We start from the raw sequence: 17,745 nt of genomic DNA, 5'->3' as shown, positions 1-17,745 counted from the left end.
CGTACAGCTATTGCCCGTCGCACAATCTGAATGCGACTTTATCTGTCATCCCAGCATTCGTGCCCCTGAAATGCATGTTGGACGTATGCTCGTCTGATAGAACCTCGGCCGATCTCTTATCACAAGAGGTGATGTCGCGTCTGTTGGTTCGGTGGCCGGGGGTCTGGTTGCCGTCTTTCCCCTGATGATAGCGTGCGGCCGGCTAGAGATCGACTTTCATGGTCGGCAAAAGGCATGGGCGAGACGTCACTTGTCTTCATGCAGGTTGAAGTGCAGTATCTGGGAGCTTCTTATCAATGGCACAATCGTTGAGATGGGAAGGAAACATTTTGCCAAGGAACGTGCCGTCAGGAGGGTGGTAGGACTATGTGTCTACAGGACTGATAGCTTGTTGCAAGTGCGCCACATCCATTACCTGTCTGATTGAGCAAAACATTACAAGTCTTGACACCAAAGGAAGCTGCTCGGGAACTGCATCATTTATTGACAGATTTAAACCAGTTCATGAGTCAATCCATCAAGTTCATGTCCCGCATCAGTCCTCCGTCACCGGGAATACGCGGTCACGTTCTCACGGTCCGATACTCGACCGGGGCTCAGATAAGACACCCCCCGGCCACAGGTCGTCATCGCGACATGCTCCCAGATAACAATAGCAGACGTCCATCCGATAAGGGACCTCCAAGCTCGGACTGATGTTGAGTGACTGTGGGGTCGCATCGGAGGGGTGTCCGGTAAGTGGATCCCCTCCCGGAGCCCTCTCCGGTACCCTCGTCGAGCCACTTTCCTCTCTCGGTAATCGCCCAGATCCTCCGCGATGCCAGCTATCTTATCTGCACGTGTGCATAGCATCAAGTGACATGTTATCGGAGCTGCCAGCCATTCATTCACGAAGTCGTCCCCCCAGAGTACAGTTGCTACACACGTCCCCCTCCAAGCTTACTCCCTGTTCGGCTAGCATCGCGATGCGTGCGGGGGAGAGAGGAGCGATAGCCAGCTCCAGGCATCGAAACAGCGTACATGTACTATGTAGACGCAGACGCCAACTCATATCTCCAAGACGGAACTCATTGCAAACAATCCCGATTGGCATGCCCATCTAAACCACAGCATGTGACCTGTTAGCCACCAGGATGGCCATGCCCGCCACGTCCGTACATCGGACCGGAATGAAGCGTTGGAGAAGGAGGCGTTGGAGAAACCACCGGATCCGATCACGACCAGAGGCGGGGAAACCGAATAAGCATTTAGAAGCCGTCCCCCTTTCAACCACTCAAATCACGGGCTCATCTCATACTCGGAGGCATCCGAATACTCTCTAGAAGTTGCGACGTACACGAATTCTGTCACATTTACATCAAGACATACCATGAAGGTGTCGCTGGGGCTGACATCTGCCAAGACGCCCTGGGCGAACCCCGCGTTCGTTGTATCTGGCAGACGAAGCTACGGGAAGCCAACACAACCGCGACAAGCAGTCGGAGCAGGCTCGCCACACGCTGCTATTCCAGAGACGAGCAGCATTGAGCTCAAGAGCCCTCCAGCACGGAAATCTGTTCCTGGCGCGCCGTTATCCATCTTATCTACGGGAACCCTTCTAAGATCGTTACTCATCACCACCATCTCATCGAACCGCTTCCTTCTCATCCCTTCACTTTACGCACTATCCTTCCTCTCCAAGTCGAACGGAAGTTTCCTTCTAGACGTTGATCGCAACCCAGTACTACACGCCATCCTCAAGAAGACATTCTACGACCAGTTCTGCGCCGGAGAGACCCCTGAACAAACGAAAGCATGTGTTGACCGGCTCAAGGCCTTGGGCTTTAAGGGCGTCATTCTCACCTACGCCAAGGAGACCGTATTTGACCACTTGACTCAGTCTGCTCACGAGACTGGAAAGACTGCTGCTGCATCGGGCATTGCTGGCGTCGATTCTGAAATCGAGTCCTGGAGATGCGGTACCCTGGAGACTGCGGCGCAGGTTGGTGAGGGTGACATCCTCGCCATCAAGTTGACCGGAGCTGGCCGCGAAGTCACAAAAGCCTTCGCCGAAGACAAGTCCCCCCCGAAACAGATGCTCGACGCCCTCGATGAGATCGCCACAACATGCAAACAGCGCGGAATCAGAATCATCGTCGACGCCGAGTCCACACACTTCCAAAAGGCCATCGACCGCGTCACCCTGGAGCTCATGCGCAAGTTCAACGGAGACGGATACGCTGCCATCTATAACACGTACCAGGCATATCTCAAGAGCACCACGGACAACGTTATCAGCCACCTCTCTGAAGCCAGCAAGGACGGGTTCACCTTGGGCCTCAAGGTCGTCCGGGGCGCGTACATCCTCTCCGACAACCGCTCGCGCATCCATGACACGAAGCAGGATACCGATAACGCGTACAACTATATCTCCCAGGGCGCTGTGAAGAGACACATTGGAGACTTTGGCGGATCCAAGCCGTTCCCTTCTGTTGATCTGTTGTTGGCTAGTCACAACAGGGAGAGTGTCTTTGCTGCGTTGAAGCTGCACCAGCAGCGCGTGAAGGAGGGTAAGTCGACTGTGCCCATTGCGTTTGGACAGCTGCACGGCATGTCTGATGAGGTCAGCTTCTCTCTTCTGCAGGAGAAGAATGAGGGTTTCGGGGGACCGGACGTATTTAAGTGTTCTACTTGGGGCAGCATGGGCGAGTGTTTGGCGTATCTGCTCCGCCGGGCTGTAGAGAACAGGGATGCGGTTTTGAGGACGACGGATGAGCATACTGCTGTGAAGAGCGAGTGTTGGAGGAGATTGAGGTCGGTGTTTGGCTAGTACAGCATATCTGTAGAGGCAAGATGTCATGTCACGGCTTGAGAATTGCTGGACATTGAAGTACAATGAATTATGACTCGAATTGACGTGGCATCTGTCCTACCAACTCAGCATATGATGATCCAGCACTACCACAGACACCTGTTGTCAAATATTCCTGTTTGTCTTCTACTTCAGCAAAGCTTGCAAGAGGGAATGGTAACTGGCTAGTAATGACAAAGAAATCCTCCATATCCAGATGTAACCTAAATTCAGACGTAGCTGACACTTTTGATAACTCACCGAAATGCTCACACAGTCCTTTGCCAATTATCCAGAAGTGGTGCTCAAGTGGATGCTCCCTTACTATCACAACAACATTCGGGAACCTCCCGCTGAATAGACACCAGTCTCCAGGTGTCGCAATTGGTGGAAGATAAATCGTTTTGAAGGCAATAAGCACCGTTGTCTGACGGGTTGAAAATGGGTACACCCATCCCCCTGTTTCGTCGCGTGCGAGACAGAATCCAGTCCACAAGCTGTTTTTCCAATTTGGAGACTGAGGACTAATATGAGAAAACAGCTTCTCTGTGTCGGTTGCGAATTTCGTGGGTACTGACACCAAATCCCGACGCTTTCGTGTCTGAATCGCCCTTTTCAGCATCCGCGAAGGCGCGTCGAATAGTTTGAAGACGCTGACCAGCGAGGTGGCGAAGGTGAACAATGGAAGGCGGCAACTCCCCTTCATCTTTGAGACCAACTCGAGCCCCAGCTCAAACACATCCTTTGTGTAATCGGGGAGAAGCGGCTCTTCCTCTCCCCAGTCTACCAAGGCAAGAACTCCATACACCTTGTCTAATAGATCGTGGCAGTCCAAGCCATAATGAATCACATGACCAATGAGAAAGTCTAGTGACATCAAATCTGGCTGAAAGCACCCGGCGAACAATAAATCATTCCCAAAAAATGTCCAAAGAATAAAAGACATTCTCAGAGTGAAAAGCCCACTCAAGCGCTTTCTGGATGTTCATGGATCTCCAGATGTAGCATGCTCGGTCAATTCCATGAAACATTTCCATGGGCAGGAGGATCTCTCCGCACTGCACATAAACCTTCTGGCCAAGGAAAAGCTCCTGACAGATCCAAACCCTCCGAAAGTATCTTCTTTTTAAGAACGCTCTAAATGCAATCAACATCCGCCGTACTGCGTTATATGATATGCGAAAAAAGTTCAGTTTCGCTAAGAATTTATCGCCGTGATCAAGCCTGGACCATTTTCTGCTCAGCCGTTTAAAAAGTTCTCCATTCTCTTGCAGTTTTCTGCAAAGAAATTGGCTATCATTCGCGTGCTCGCCAACATATGAGATCACTGAATGGGCGGTCCCGAAGACCTTACCCATCAAGGCCACTTGGTGGCCCTTCTCGTCTAGATTCCTTTGGTCGATGCAGACTGCATCAATCCAGTAGAACGATGCGGCATCCTGCTGCCTGACTCGGCGCAGAACAGTCTCGCAATTGAGCCGGACATCCCGGAGGTAGTCGTCGATCCTAATAGCGGCAGTAGGCTCCTCTGGGCCCCAAGTGTAGGAGATGGCTTTGTATGGAGGTAGTTGTGCTAGAGGAAACGTTTGGAGAACACAACACACGTCCACGGCTGTAGAATTGAACGTTTGTGGTGTCTGGAACTTGAGGAGGCGGATGTAGCTGCGAGCATCAGGGAGCCGAGCGTATATGGTGCTGGTTGATGATTGCGTGATGTCGAAGTCGGCTGATGGCTCGGGACTTTGACGGACTGGAAATGTCGACGACAATTCGATCTCATGAGACGTTCCGCAGGTTGCTTCTGCAAAAGTCGTCTCTGACGCAGCTTGCCGCGCTCGTCTCATTGCCATAGGATCATCTTCCGGGCACGGCATCTGTAATGAGCATGGTCGAGACATAGTCATTGTGGTGGGAAATGAGGAATCATGATCAAGAAAGGAGAGCAGAGAAAATGAGAGACCATACGCCTGTCACCAGGATGAAAAGCTCGAGGCTGCAGCTGATCTGACGCCAAGCATACATGATTATGGTGGCTATGCATGGACGCCTAGTTCTCTTACGTGGTAGGCGGCAAATGAGATTTAGGAACCTTCTAGATGAGTAGCGCCTTCTTCCGCTAATCAAAGTGATTATTATTTACATTTTGGTCTGGAAATCAATCTAGCTACTTAATAGATGAGCTTCGAATCAAGCTTTTATGTAATTGATAGTCTGAATAGGTATTGTAGTCTATAGACCTAGGTCTAGTCTCTCAGCTAAAATTACCAGAACCGATCGTCACATACAGATGTTCCTAATTCCGCCTCGCCCACCTGCGGGTAGCAATTGAAGCAATTCATGTTTTGTAAACAGGAACATTGATCAACGGGCCAATAGTGAATAGAATGAGAGGACTAAAGTAAGCTTTGTTCCGGTTGGCAAGAGAGATCCGTAGTAGCCCTCGCAACAGCTGGTCATTTAGAATAGAGTATATGAGTCAGTGGAACGACAACCGAGCTCCCTACAACGCTTATCTTCTATTCCTATACCCATCAGAATGAACGATGCAACGCCCTCAGAAGGAATGCGGGGTGTCGGCTTTGGAATCCGGAGCGCCGCCCCGTAGCGTCGGGCGCAATCCCGATCTTGCATCCGGCCAACCGGTCCCAATTACCCCACACGCACCAAGTGAGCTGGATGCCGATCGTCTCCAATGAATTTTCCGGGAAGTCGAAGGAGTTTGTCTGACGAGGGACATCCTTGTACACAGTGACATATCACTCTTCAGTTCCACATTTAACCGCATATCTTTAGAGACACTCTGGTGAAAGTTGAAGACTTTGACCGGCCTCGTTCCATCAATTTCGAGGTCGCAGAAACAAGCCGAATTAGCCTGTCGTGATCCTGCGATCGTTTGCCCATCAAATCAGTACCTCCAGGCCTCTGGTCATGGCATCTACTGAGCGTTTCAACAAAGATCTCGTTCCCTTCAAGTACGAACTTTACCCCTTGGGTGCAATCAAGCCCAGCGGATGGTTTAGCGACCAGCTTCGACTAAGTGCCAAAGGTCTGGGAGGAAACCTATTCCATTTTTATCGTTTCGTCAAAGAGAGCACTTGGCTTGGAGGATCATGGGAGTACACCCCCCTAAACGAAGCTGCGCCATACTGGTACAACTACATCGTCCCACTTGCGTATACACTAGACCGAGACTCTGACTCGCAGCTGTTTCTGGACTTGAAAAAGCAAGCTGACTACTTCTTGGACTACACGCTTGAACATCAAGCCGAAGATGGCTGGCTGGGTCCGGAAACTACATCACATACCCGGGGAATATGGGCGCGCTGTTTGCTGCTTCAGGGGCTCATGAATCATGCCATCGCGGATCCCTCAAGACGTGCAACGATCCTAGAAGCCGTCTTGCGATTTGTGAGGCTGGTTCGCAAAATGCTCAAGAATAACTACGAGGGTTACATTCCACAGAAGGATGATGTCTTCGACTTGCAACTTTTTGGGGTCGCTAGAGCTCATGAACTAGCTCTTACACTTCAGTGGCTCTACTATCAGCCCGAAAGCTCCAGTGATCGTCACGGCATTTGGGAAGTTATGGACCTGATGTGGCAAGGCTCTCGTATCATGGAGAGAGACTGGACGAAATTCTTTGGGGAAGACTTTCCCAAGACGCCTTCAGTACGCTACAAGTCTCTAAACTTCAAGCACGGAGTCAACGTTGCACAAGGTAAGACACTATAACTGAATGAGATCCATCTGATATTGACCCAAGTTGCAGGCCTTCGATACCCGGCACATTTGTACCGGATGGAACCATCTGACGATCTCGCATCTCTTTGTAGAGATGCTGTTAAGAAGACCTTCGATTACCACGGCACAGCTGCAGGGTCCATCAGCAGCGATGAGTACATTGGCGGGCTTTCGCCGCAGCGGGGCTCCGAGCTGTGTTGCTCTGTGGAACTAATGTTCTCGATCTCCTACCTTTACCAGCTTTTCGGGGACAACCACTTCGCCGATATGGTAGAGTCAGCAGCCTTCAATGCCGTACCTGCTGGTATCAGTGCAGACTGGTGGAGTCATCAGTATATCACGCAGGTCAACCAGCCCTGGGCCAAAGAGCTGGAGCTTCCAGAGGGCGAGAAAACGCCATTCTATGATGTTTGCCGGTACGCAAATGTCTTCGGGCTAGAACCTGAGTTTGTAAGTGGCCAGAAAGTCCATACAGAGAGGTATGCTGATTAACTCCCGAGTAGCCCTGCTGCACAGTCAACCACCCCACTGCTTACTCTAAGCTCTTGATGAATGCCTTCCTCTGGAAACAAACCCCGAAAGGGATGACATCCATCATTCATGCCTATCTTATACCATCCAGGCTGGAAACTGAGGATATCACGATCAACTGCGACTCGAACTACCCATTTGCCCCGTGTGCGCTTCGCTATAGCATCTCCACCAGCAAGCCATTTGAATTGTTAATCAGAGTTCCAGACTGGGCCTCTCCATCTTCTACGATCGAGTTCAAGGGCTCAGGCTCGCTTGCTTCAGCAAAGCCGCAGCCATTCATACAAAACACGGAGGACAGCAGCGGCCATGTTCACAAGATTGACATACCCGCGGCCGGCGACTTTGATGTGTTCGTCACAATCCATGCGGAGGTCCGTGTTCAGAAGCATGAGAACGGCTCAGTCAGTATTCACTACGGACCTCTGCTTTACGCGTACGAGATCGACTTCAAAACCGAGACCAGGCTGCCACGCAATTACAAGGACCAAGCTTCAGAGTGTACCGAAATTTCTTCCGTGGCTAACCAAGACGAGGAGCCATGGATGACACATACCCGTGACCACGACTACTTGCCAACTGCCGACTGGAACATCGCCATCGATCCAACACAGGGTTTAGAGGTCGTAGTACACAAGGGCCCATGGGAGCAAGAAGGCGACAGGAAAGTTTCAGAACTTCCTAATCCTGTATGGAATTCGGGAGCCTCACCTGTGCACCTTGAGGTCTCTGCTGCTTGGGTCAGCTGGCCAACTCGGAACGGAACTGCAGCAGACCCTCTCGATGTAGAGAAGAAGATTCAAAGCCAGCCTTTCAGAGCGAAGTTAGTGCCATACGCAACTGCGAAGCTTCACATAGCACAGTTCCCTGTCGTAGACACTACATCATGAACAAATTGTCTCTTGTATCAACGGGACAAAGTACAGTCGTGGATGGCGTCGCATTTCTGGATTTATAGACGAACTTGTTTTGTGATTTGAACAAATATAATCCAATTTTCCTGTTTCTGGCCAGTATATTTCTTATGTACTATTCAGCCAGGGCTTGCATTTCGAAAGTGGACGATGGTAGCAGCGACTATTCCAATGAGAGCGACTATGGCAAGGTATCTTATGTAGGGGCACACAGGAAAAGTAGGGGGTGTCTCTTAACGAAAACACACACGCGCAGATATCAGCAAAGATGCATGTTATCTGGATAGTTTTCTGTGTACGGTGGCACAAACAGCAGCATTTGAAGACAATCACCAAGTGTCAATTCCTTTTCCAGTCAGAACTACGATTGCTCTGTTCCATTCAAGTTTACCCTTAAACTTAAACATACTGAGGCATGCACAGATTTGGCTCTCCATAAAGCATGCAAGAACATATAATACTTAACTAATATAATTTGCTACCCATCTTTTGAAACGTCGTTTGCTTGCACTGCCTGTCGGGTGTCGTACTTAATCTTTAAGCTTGCGTCTGAGCTGGCAAAGGTGGTAGAGTGGTTGTCTTCGTTGTCTTTGCTGTTCCGTTCGTCTTGTAGGTGCTATCAGGAGTAATCACAACTTCACCCGTCGCAATATCAAACCGGTTGGTAGTTCGGTTGAAAATCTGGAATGAAGCCTTTGGCTGGAAATCTGGTGATTGTCAGCTTTGTGCGGTACATCACCGGGGTTCGCAGCGGCTTACATGGGATCTCATGGCCTGCGTTCCAGACTCGAGTGAAGCTCAGCTTTCCGTATTGCCGCGTTTCTCCATAGGCAACCCCATCGACTGTAAGCTCCGTGTACCCAGCGTCACGGAAGTTCTCGGCACCAGACCACTCAGCCGCAACGGAGAGCGCTTCTCCGCCGAGCCAGTTACAGATGTAGTCTGCATCTCCAAAGACCAGGGAAACCTGTACGTCTAGCTCAAGAAGCTTTTCGATGTCTGGGAGGTAGCCGACGGCGAAGTCTCCAGAGAGGGTGTAAGCTGTGTAGAGCAGATTGTTTGACGTATAGTTTAGGTCCACGCCAAGAGCGTTTTGGACTGGTCCGGTGTTCAAGTAGGGCTGTTGCATGGTTAGCAATTGCTCTGGTGCCAGGCTTCGTCTACTTACCCTCCAGTAGTTGGGCGGAACGTCTTCTCCTGAACGGAAGCGCTGTGTCTGATTAGTCCAGCACAACTCCTCAGTGGTGGGGGGCTCACAATATCATAAGTTCCACGGCCTTCGAGATTGAATGTGTAAAACATCCCCTCAACGTCGGATTGGCAGATAAACTGGGCGGCTGAGCATGCTGAACGGCGAACGATAGAGTCCCTCTCAAGCCAGTCGCAATAGTCAAGCTTCTCTTGGCATCCACCAGGGCGATCACGGTTCCACTTCCCGTAATCGTAGATGGTGTCGTTGATCAGATCAACTCCGTATCCATTGTTCTCTCCTCTGGTGAAGTCAAGCAGGTATCGCGTCTGGGTGTGCTCGTCAACAATGCCATTCACGATGCCGAGGCTCTTCAAGTTTAGCTTGCGGCCAGTTGCGGTGTTTTCCTCGAGCTCGGAGTTCTTCTCATTGAAGAGAGTGTAGAACGCGGGGCCCCAGTGGCCACCAAATGACTCTGGAATTCCATTAGTGACTCGATGACTGTCGGATTTGATCAGCCTACTCACCAGCCCACAGATGAAAGTCAATAGATGAGATGTTTGATGTGCTCAGTTGCGGCAAAGCGTCATAAAATCCTTGCAGAACCTCCCAGCAGGTTATGGCAGCTAGACGACTTGTATCTTCCTTTGTTGGGTCGATAACTGCCCAGCGACCCTCTCGCTCATCTGAACTCTCGGGCTCCTTGTCCACCAGGAGGTAGGTTGGGTCAAGGAAACCCACCTCTTTCTCGCTGTAGGAGAAGCCTTTTCAGGTCAGTCTTTGAGATAAGTAATTGGTAAGACCTTGAAGAAAGTACCTGTTCCGACTGGCTGAGAGAGGAAGAGAACGTTGGAAATATCAGTCCAGGAGTAGTCTCTCAGGACTGTCGTCATATTCTCGACAACCTCGCAAGGTCCGATCTCCTCGAACAGTCCAATGAGAGAGTCGGATCCAGGACCACCGTTGAGCCAGAGTGTTACCTGTTACGTTAGCTCGGGGGCCTTCAAGTCTGACAGGTCGAACGTTGGAAGCTCACAGGGTCATTTGCAGGGTCTCTCCGCGACTCAAAGAACCAGAAGAACACATGAACATCAGGGGCGATATCGATGTATCCGCTGTAGGAGTTGACCCCCGGCGTGGTCTCGCAAATTCCCTCTTTTCCAGGCTCCTTGAAACGGATTTGAAAACCTCCAGGGCTGGTGATCGTCGTCACACCCTCAGCAGCACCCGGCGCCTGTCTTGGTCGCAAGACGGCAGTGAGTGTTGGTGTCACGCATGATGCGAGGAGAGCGGCGATGAGATTCTGGAGTCTCATACTGACTGTGACTTTCAGAGTGAAGAAAGCTTCACATTACTGGACGGGATTGTTTTCCATGCCGGCGATACCATTTATTATAAGCGCATCAGTACATATCACTGGCTCATGGTCGATAAATTAGGAAGCTCATCGATGCTTTTAGGCATGCATAACAGTACGTTTCATTCATCAACCAAATGGGAAGCCCGTTGTTGGACAATTTCCCCCATCAGTCGGGCGCGCTGCGACCGGCTCAGGTCTGCATTCTCGGCATGTGCAGTATTGAGACTCTTCGCTTCATGCTCAATACGAGCATTGAGTGTGTAATTACGTCACACACTGGGTAATTTCTCATCGCTTCCGGGGGTTGGCCAGCAGGAATCCGGAGCGGGGAGAGCTTACTTCGACTTCCATGGGACGTGATCAACTACCCGCTCCAATCAGGGACATTCGCCAAAGCAAGTATGAAAAGCCGCCCGATTTTAGGAACTGGATGTTGGCTGCCGAAGTATCGATGTTGCTGATCGTTTGCCGTATCATACGTTACTTCGGAGTCCTTCCCGATCTCCGAGATTGGGCAATCGGGCCACCCGTTCTTGCATCACCCCTTGTCCTGATGATATCCCCTGTCTTTCTATCACAGCTCAATCCATACAGTCACGATGCGAGAACATAGGCACTAGCTGGGTGGGTATGCTTGATTGTCTAGGTACGGTCGAGGTTCAGTGTCCATGTACATCCATCCTCAATCGTGAGACTAGGCAATCCCAAAAAATGATTCTACCACCCTGATCAATGGCCTTATGGCTTCCAAAAAACGAAAGTCCCCAATGTGCTTTAGAACTGTCGCTACTCTCATGGGCGGATAATGCGAGCAAATTGAAAGCCAAGTGACTTTCCCATCCTGGTTCTCTGATAGACACCCGTGACACTCACTTTCCACCGTGTGTGAAATACACACTATCTGGATCTCTTGTTCGTTGCCGGGTATGCCTCCTTCATAGCAGCGTGAATGGCACGCTGCTCCTTGGTGGGAGTCTTGCAGAGTTCCTCGAGGTCGGTCTGGTTATCGCGACGCTGGAGCTCGAACTTCTAGTAGGCGCCGCCATTGTCGTTGAAGGCCTTGGTGCGACGAACCACATCGTACAGGCCATCATACCGAATGCCAACGCTGGGGCTGTAAAGACCGTTGTTGCCCTTCTTGACAGCTGCACGGAGCAGGCGGACAGGCCGGTTGCTCTTGAGTGACTTGTACAGCATCTCAGTGCCGTCAGAGTTCTTCGGTTTGTTGTCTGTACACTTGTGGGCGCCTGATCCAGAGTAATATATGGTATTGCCCTGGTCCTCATTGAGACTGTCGTAAGTCCCACCGGATTTGACGATTGAATGAGCACCCTGGTCCTTGTCTCCAGTAATTCCGCCGAACCAGTTACCATGGGCGCCGTTGACGCAGGCGACCATCTGAGCCGGCCACCATTTGCCGACGGGGATGTGATTGTCCCCGAAGACTCTCGACTTAACTGACGCATAATCGGGATGGGCCACCCAGCTTCTCTTGCCAGCTTTCAGAACGTAAGCGATGCCTCGAAAAGGACCGTTCTCGCCGAACATTTCATGATGTTTGTCGGGAACGTAGAGGCCGTCGGGAGCGTTGTCGTTTGAGTCACTCTTGACAGCAGCGGCCTTGGCTGTCTTCCGACGGGGCTTGGCAGCTCCCTTTTTGTTCGGCTGAGCTTGCATAGCAACTGGAGCGATTGGGTCGATTGCTGTTTGCATGTTGGTGTGATCCTCCATGTGATCCTCCGTGTTGAGGGGGCCATGAACACAGGTGGGAACCTCCGGGTAAGCGTGGAGCGACATGTGGTAGAAATTTTGGCCGTCCATCAAGCCCTGTGAGTAGTGCGAGTGATATACACTATCTTCGGCTTGACCAAGATACTGCGAAGTATCCTCAGAGATCACGATATCATGGCTAGCCATGGAATCATAATCTCCCATGCTCATGTCAGCATCTGGGGCCTTGTAGCAAGCTTGAGGGTGGAAGATTGGCATTGAGCCAGGCATAGTGATGGACTCCTTGTTGAAAACCATGCAATACTTTCGATCGCTGTCGTCCATAGCAGCGAAAGTGGTTTCATCCACCTGGCTCAAGTTGCTGAAGGCCCAAAATTGCCACAACTTAAACGCCCGCTCCCGACTCTTGGTATCAATGTACTGCTGAGATTCAAGGGAATCCGGGTCAAACATGACGAGCACAGTGTCCATCAGACGGCGACGAACATCTCCGACAATGTATTCGGCCTGCCACTCAATGTAGTCGAAGTGCTGCTGGAGGCTGTCGTAGATGTCCTGGACAGGCGGACCCTTATTCTCCTTTGAAGCAACGAGAATCTCCGCTGCGAGGCGATGGAAGTCATCGATAATCTTTGCCTCCACGGCGGGGTCCACGCTTTTGTTCGAGTGGTCGGCAAGATGAGTCTGCTCATCGTTGCTTGATGTACCCTCGATCATGCGATCGTCCTGGGGGGCGGTGTCATCACTGTGGTAGGCTTGCTGGTCCTCCTGTTTGACGAATACGTTTGGGGCATCAGCGACCTCGGTGTGGTCGGCCATGTGGAAGTCCATGCTCATGCCAACTTCGTCTCCATCATGAGAAGCATAGCCATGGTGACCCTGCTCACACAGGGAGTTCTGGTCCTCGTAGGGAACGTCGTAGCTCATGTTGGCGTCCATGGATGATGACCAAGACGTCTTCGCGGATCTGGCTACTCTAGGAATGTCAGCTTGGTTTTCAAACAGGTCGGCTTTTCCCCGAAGCGTTCAAAGACTTACTCAAAACAAACTATGGAGTCCAGCTGCGCAAAATGCCAGTTGTGTTTGTTGCTCGCCCGTTGATGTTGAGCAAGATGTCTTTGCGGATCTGCCTTTTCCAGGAATGTCAGCTTGATATTCAAAAAGGTCGATTTTTCCCCCTGAAGCGTACGAAGACTTACTAAAGCAAACTGTCGAGTCCAGCTGCGCGAAAAGCAAGTTGTGTTTGTCGCTCGTCCTCGAGACGATGGGTTTGGTGGAAAGCAAAACAGCAAAATCGAAGGATGTGGGAGGGAGAAGAATTTTCAAAATTCTTGTGGGTGCAAGAAGAAAACCCTTTCAGCGGCCACTCCTTCCTCAAACAAAAGACAACAAAAGGCTAGCCTAAAAATGATGTTGTCGTGGGCATCGCTTAGTCGTGCAGACAGGTGAGCCAGGAGTTGAGGTCTGTTGTTGTCGAGAGATGTCTTCAGCGGTGATTGGCTCATCAACTCACCAAAGGCCCCGCCCTTCCAAACAGCCCAAATCTTTGGAGTGACAATTCCCCGAGCAGGGCGCCTCATTATTAAGCTTCCCATTGTCTTTGTGGCATGTGTTGGAAGGAACACAAGTCTGGCTTCAGAAGAAACATTCCATGGAATCTCTTGGAACAATCCATCAGAGATTCAAACATCGACTGGGCAAAGGATTTATACTGGAAGGGAAGATTGCAGCACATGGGAGCCATACCATGTAGTACAATTTGCTTGCCTTCCTCATCTCAGATGCGTAGGTAGCTTCGACTATCAACCTGGGGAGGACGTCTTGTCCCTAGAATTTAGCCAGCTATGAAGCGAAATCACAAGCTCTGGCTACGGCCCGAGTTGATGCTGCTACATAAAGGCTTCCAATTTGTTTGAATTCATCGGCTCTCTCACCACACCTTGCTTTGCCTTAGATGTTATCTGACATTCGAACGCATACGAAGCCGGAATCGCAACATATTATCCTGCCTATGCTTCAATTCTAGAACGGTTTTCAAGCCTGCCGGTGATACGAGCTTTTCTGAACGGCAGTGCTTCTTTGGTAAGCACGACTCGATACTTCCAGATACTTGATCCAAAAAGACTTCCATATGTTCCAGAAGGAGGTCTGGAGAGTCTCCTCAGTCACGGCCCCTGTCATCCAATCGGCACTAATCCAGGACCTCCCTGTTCCCGCTCTATGCCCCATTGGCCCCCGATAATAGCCAACACCAACCGCTGAAATCGTCGCCGGCCCGGTGCTTCGACGCGTGTTCTGCACGCCGTGCGTCAAGTCCCCTACTCACAAGGGGCGGCCGGCCAGCAACGCACCAATGGCCAAGACCACCACCCGTCAACGGCACGGACTGATATGCACCCCGCATCCCACCAACCACCCGACGTGCTAATGACATTACAAAATGCTCGAAACGGCATCTGGAGATAGCGAGCCTCTGGGATCTCCCTAGATAAGCGCTCCTATCAGTGGGTCCTCGTTATCTGCAGCTGGCTCGAGGGAGGGCGTACGGCCCGGCCGATGAGGAGGCACCTCCGACCCCGCACCACCTCCAAACGACGGATATCTGGGGGACTGGGCAGTCTGCCTTCCCAGATACCCACCTACGATGGCGATACCAAGACGATTGATGCTCATGGAAGCAGAATAATTCCAGATGGAGTCGTCTAATACACAGAGAAGAATCACGAAGCGGTCGTCATACGCGTGAGTCGCGACATGATGTGGTCTGACCAACGGGAGATAGCTACTAACGACTGACACTCCAGCTGTTCACGATGTCGGAGGCAGAAGATCAAATGCTCGGGATTGCATCCGTGCAATAACTGTACTCAGCGGCGGCTGACTTGCATATTCGATGAGCGCGATAACAAGGTTATGGTGACGCAAGGGTCGGTTCCCAACCTTACAGCTCTGACGACAAAAGTACTGACTGCCATTGGCTTAGATACCTATCTGAACTACAACAGAAGATCGCACGCCTAGAGCGCCTTCAAGCAAGGGCGCTGGCTGAGCAGAGCATCAGACGAGGCGAGGATGTCGACAATCCTGAGGGTATGTCCGGTTGGCTTCTTAGAAGTGGGCGACTGCTGACTTCGAGAAGATGGCTTTGGAGACCCATCGCGATATGATGAGCATCGTCGCGCTAGCTATCACAGCCCGGAGGCAGCGCGAAGGGACTCGCCGCCCCGGAATCCCGATGGCGACGGTCCAGATCTGACGAACCCTCTCACTGCGACGCCGTCCCGGTACTGTCTTTCAGCATCCAATGGAATGGCTTGTAAGTGCCTCTCACTCTCATCATACTCTGCCTGTCATTTCGAAGCTGACCGACGCAGACTTTCTCGCCCCAGGATCCAACTGGTCATTCTCGCGGCATGTTCTCAGTGTTACACACGACCATGTCTGTCAGTCTCCTCTTCCTACCAATAGTCTCTTGTTCGACGGCTGCGCCTATGACCTCGGATGGGACGGCTCTCGAAGCACGCAGGCCCTCGACAGCCGCTTCATTCCGAGCATTGACTATGCCATCTTTCTGATCAACGCCGTCAAATTTCACTGCGGCCAAATGTTTCATCTCTTCGAGGTGGACGAGTTCATGGTCAACATGCAGAACTTTTACGCCAAGTCATCTGCCGATCGAGCAGAGGACACCAGCCTCTGGTACATACACTTCCTGGTCGTCCTCGCTTTCGGCAAAAGCTTGATTCAGAGAAAGAGTGAAGGCAAAAGACCGTCAGGGGCGGACTTCTTTGTTAGGGCTCTCCAGCTCTTGCCAGATGTTACGGCACTGTGCAAAGAACCGATTCTGTCTTCGGAGATCCTGTGCTCGATTGCGTGGTACTACCAAGCGTTGGACTTTCGACATGCTGCTCACAACTTTGTAAGTGCCCTAATACCTTGGGGTTGTTCGAGAAGAACTCTGCTGACTGGATGATAGATCGGACAAGCGAAGAGCATGGCGATGAATCATGGTATGCATACCGACATGCCAATCATGGAGCTTGGCCCGGAACTGGTGCAAAGATGTCGCAAGATCTGGTGGACAGTGTACGTGTTGGACCGTCAGATGAGCTCGTTGATGGGGTTGCCCCAGTCAACTCTAGATGAAGGTGTCTACTGCCAACTGCCATCCTACTCGGGATCAGTACAACGCACGACGGCATTGAGCATGCAGATAAAGTTCGCGCGCATCATTGCTGAGATCAGCAGCAGTGAGTCTGACGTCTCTGCGAAACCGAACTCTGCTAATCATCCTCATCCATCTCACAGCTGTTTACGGCACGACAGGTCGCTTGAATAAGAGATTCGTACTCGGCACCAAAGCTGTGCTCCAGAGCATTGTGTCAGTCGCCGACGAGCTTCGTACCTCATTTCCACTGCATGCAGATGAGCGATTCGATGGGATCTCGAGGCTCTCTGCGCACCTGCATCTGTCTTATTACCAGGTGAGTGAACACATGGTTTTCCCCCGGTGGTCTAACGGACTAACGTCTCTTCTTAGTGTATCGTCCTCGCGACAAGACCCTTGCTTTTATGCTGCCTGATCAAGAGATTCGAGTCACCGCTGGAGGCGGACTCTCTCATAGCATCACCGAAAGTTCGAAACCCCGTTCAAATGTGCGCCGAATCCTCTATTCAAATTCTCAACATCCTCGACAGGCTACGAGCTCAGGGATTACTAGGTAGGATACCGTCTGGCATCAAGTCATTTCGAAACCCCAAAGGACTAACTCAGAGGATAGAAACCTTCCTTCCACTCGACCTCGACTCCCTATTCGTATCCACCGTCGCTCTCCTCGTCGCCCGAGCGGTCGATTCCCGTCTGATTGAAAGTCAGTCTCCGTGGCTAGAAAAGTCGCACGCCATAATCGAAGAAATGGTTGCCAGCGGCAACCTGATTGCGGGATTTCGCAGGAACGAGATGCAAAAACTGGAGGAGATACTCAGCAACTTCACCACAACGCAGCCTCGCGTTGCGGGCATCCCTGAGGATACTCAAGGAGCCGAATGGCAGCAACAGCAGCTAACGGACGCCCCGGCCACTGTTCAGGAGCCTGTGCCGCCTCCGCCGTTTCCCGAGTTTACCAAAGACAGCAGCAGCCAGGCGGAGGATCTGACGGCCCAGCAGATTATTGATGTGGTTAATTCTATGGAATGGGAGGATAACGAGTGGATGTCATTTACGGTCATGGATGATCAGGCATGAAATGGACAAAGGTTCGGGGAAGCTTAACGTGTCGGGGTTGCGGTTTATATTGGATCGAGGACCTTTTGGTAATTGAAGCTGAATCAGATTTATGAATCATATCAAGCAACGATGTTCGTCGGGGATTCTCCAACTGCCAGGCCAATGGGAAGCTTGAACCGAAACCGACGTGTTCGTCTGGTCTTTTAACTTTGAGATGAAGTC

At 51.2% G+C, this 17,745-nt stretch overlaps 5 protein-coding genes across 5 annotated transcripts; 3 read left to right on the top strand and 2 right to left on the bottom strand.

Moving 5' to 3' along the window:
• Positions 1 to 1,369: 1,369 nt before the first annotated feature.
• On the top strand, positions 1,370 to 2,809 carry CGGC5_v016282 (Proline dehydrogenase 1; the record flags this gene model as incomplete). The annotated part of the gene is made up of 1 exon (XM_032026367.1): positions 1,370 to 2,809. One exon carries the CDS (start codon positions 1,370 to 1,372, stop codon positions 2,807 to 2,809), a length of 1,440 nt encoding a protein of 479 aa, XP_031877152.1.
• Positions 2,810 to 5,758: 2,949 nt separating this feature from the next.
• Positions 5,759 to 7,992, top strand: hypBA1-0 (Non-reducing end beta-L-arabinofuranosidase; the record flags this gene model as incomplete). Its single annotated transcript, XM_032026366.1, has 3 exons — positions 5,759 to 6,548; positions 6,600 to 7,021; positions 7,075 to 7,992. The coding sequence occupies 3 exons, from the start codon at positions 5,759 to 5,761 to the stop codon at positions 7,990 to 7,992; spliced, it is 2,130 nt and encodes a 709-aa protein (XP_031877106.1).
• A 561-nt stretch (positions 7,993 to 8,553) lies between these two features.
• On the bottom strand, positions 8,554 to 10,520 carry CGGC5_v016280 (Carboxypeptidase S1-like protein A; the record flags this gene model as incomplete). Its single annotated transcript, XM_032026365.1, has 7 exons — positions 8,554 to 8,723; positions 8,776 to 9,136; positions 9,185 to 9,226; positions 9,274 to 9,680; positions 9,733 to 9,969; positions 10,023 to 10,185; positions 10,242 to 10,520. The coding sequence occupies 7 exons, from the start codon at positions 10,518 to 10,520 to the stop codon at positions 8,554 to 8,556; spliced, it is 1,659 nt and encodes a 552-aa protein (XP_031877150.1).
• A 1,074-nt stretch (positions 10,521 to 11,594) lies between these two features.
• Positions 11,595 to 13,223, bottom strand: UHRF1 (E3 ubiquitin-protein ligase UHRF1; the record flags this gene model as incomplete). Its single annotated transcript, XM_032026364.1, has 1 exon — positions 11,595 to 13,223. One exon carries the CDS (start codon positions 13,221 to 13,223, stop codon positions 11,595 to 11,597), a length of 1,629 nt encoding a protein of 542 aa, XP_031877151.1.
• Positions 13,224 to 14,988: 1,765 nt separating this feature from the next.
• Positions 14,989 to 17,541, top strand: PUT3-2 (Proline utilization trans-activator; the record flags this gene model as incomplete). The annotated part of the gene is made up of 9 exons (XM_032026362.1): positions 14,989 to 15,038; positions 15,101 to 15,223; positions 15,280 to 15,386; positions 15,436 to 15,612; positions 15,671 to 16,215; positions 16,273 to 16,546; positions 16,605 to 16,780; positions 16,837 to 17,017; positions 17,078 to 17,541. The coding sequence occupies 9 exons, from the start codon at positions 14,989 to 14,991 to the stop codon at positions 17,539 to 17,541; spliced, it is 2,097 nt and encodes a 698-aa protein (XP_031877113.1).
• Positions 17,542 to 17,745: the final 204 nt, after the last annotated feature.

Source organism: Colletotrichum fructicola (assembly GCF_000319635.2).
Source record: "Colletotrichum fructicola Nara gc5 chromosome Unknown KSG_Nara_v1_contig10, whole genome shotgun sequence".
Taxonomy (NCBI): Eukaryota; Fungi; Ascomycota; class Sordariomycetes; order Glomerellales; family Glomerellaceae; genus Colletotrichum; species Colletotrichum fructicola.
This window is presented reverse-complemented; position numbering and strand designations above follow the sequence as displayed.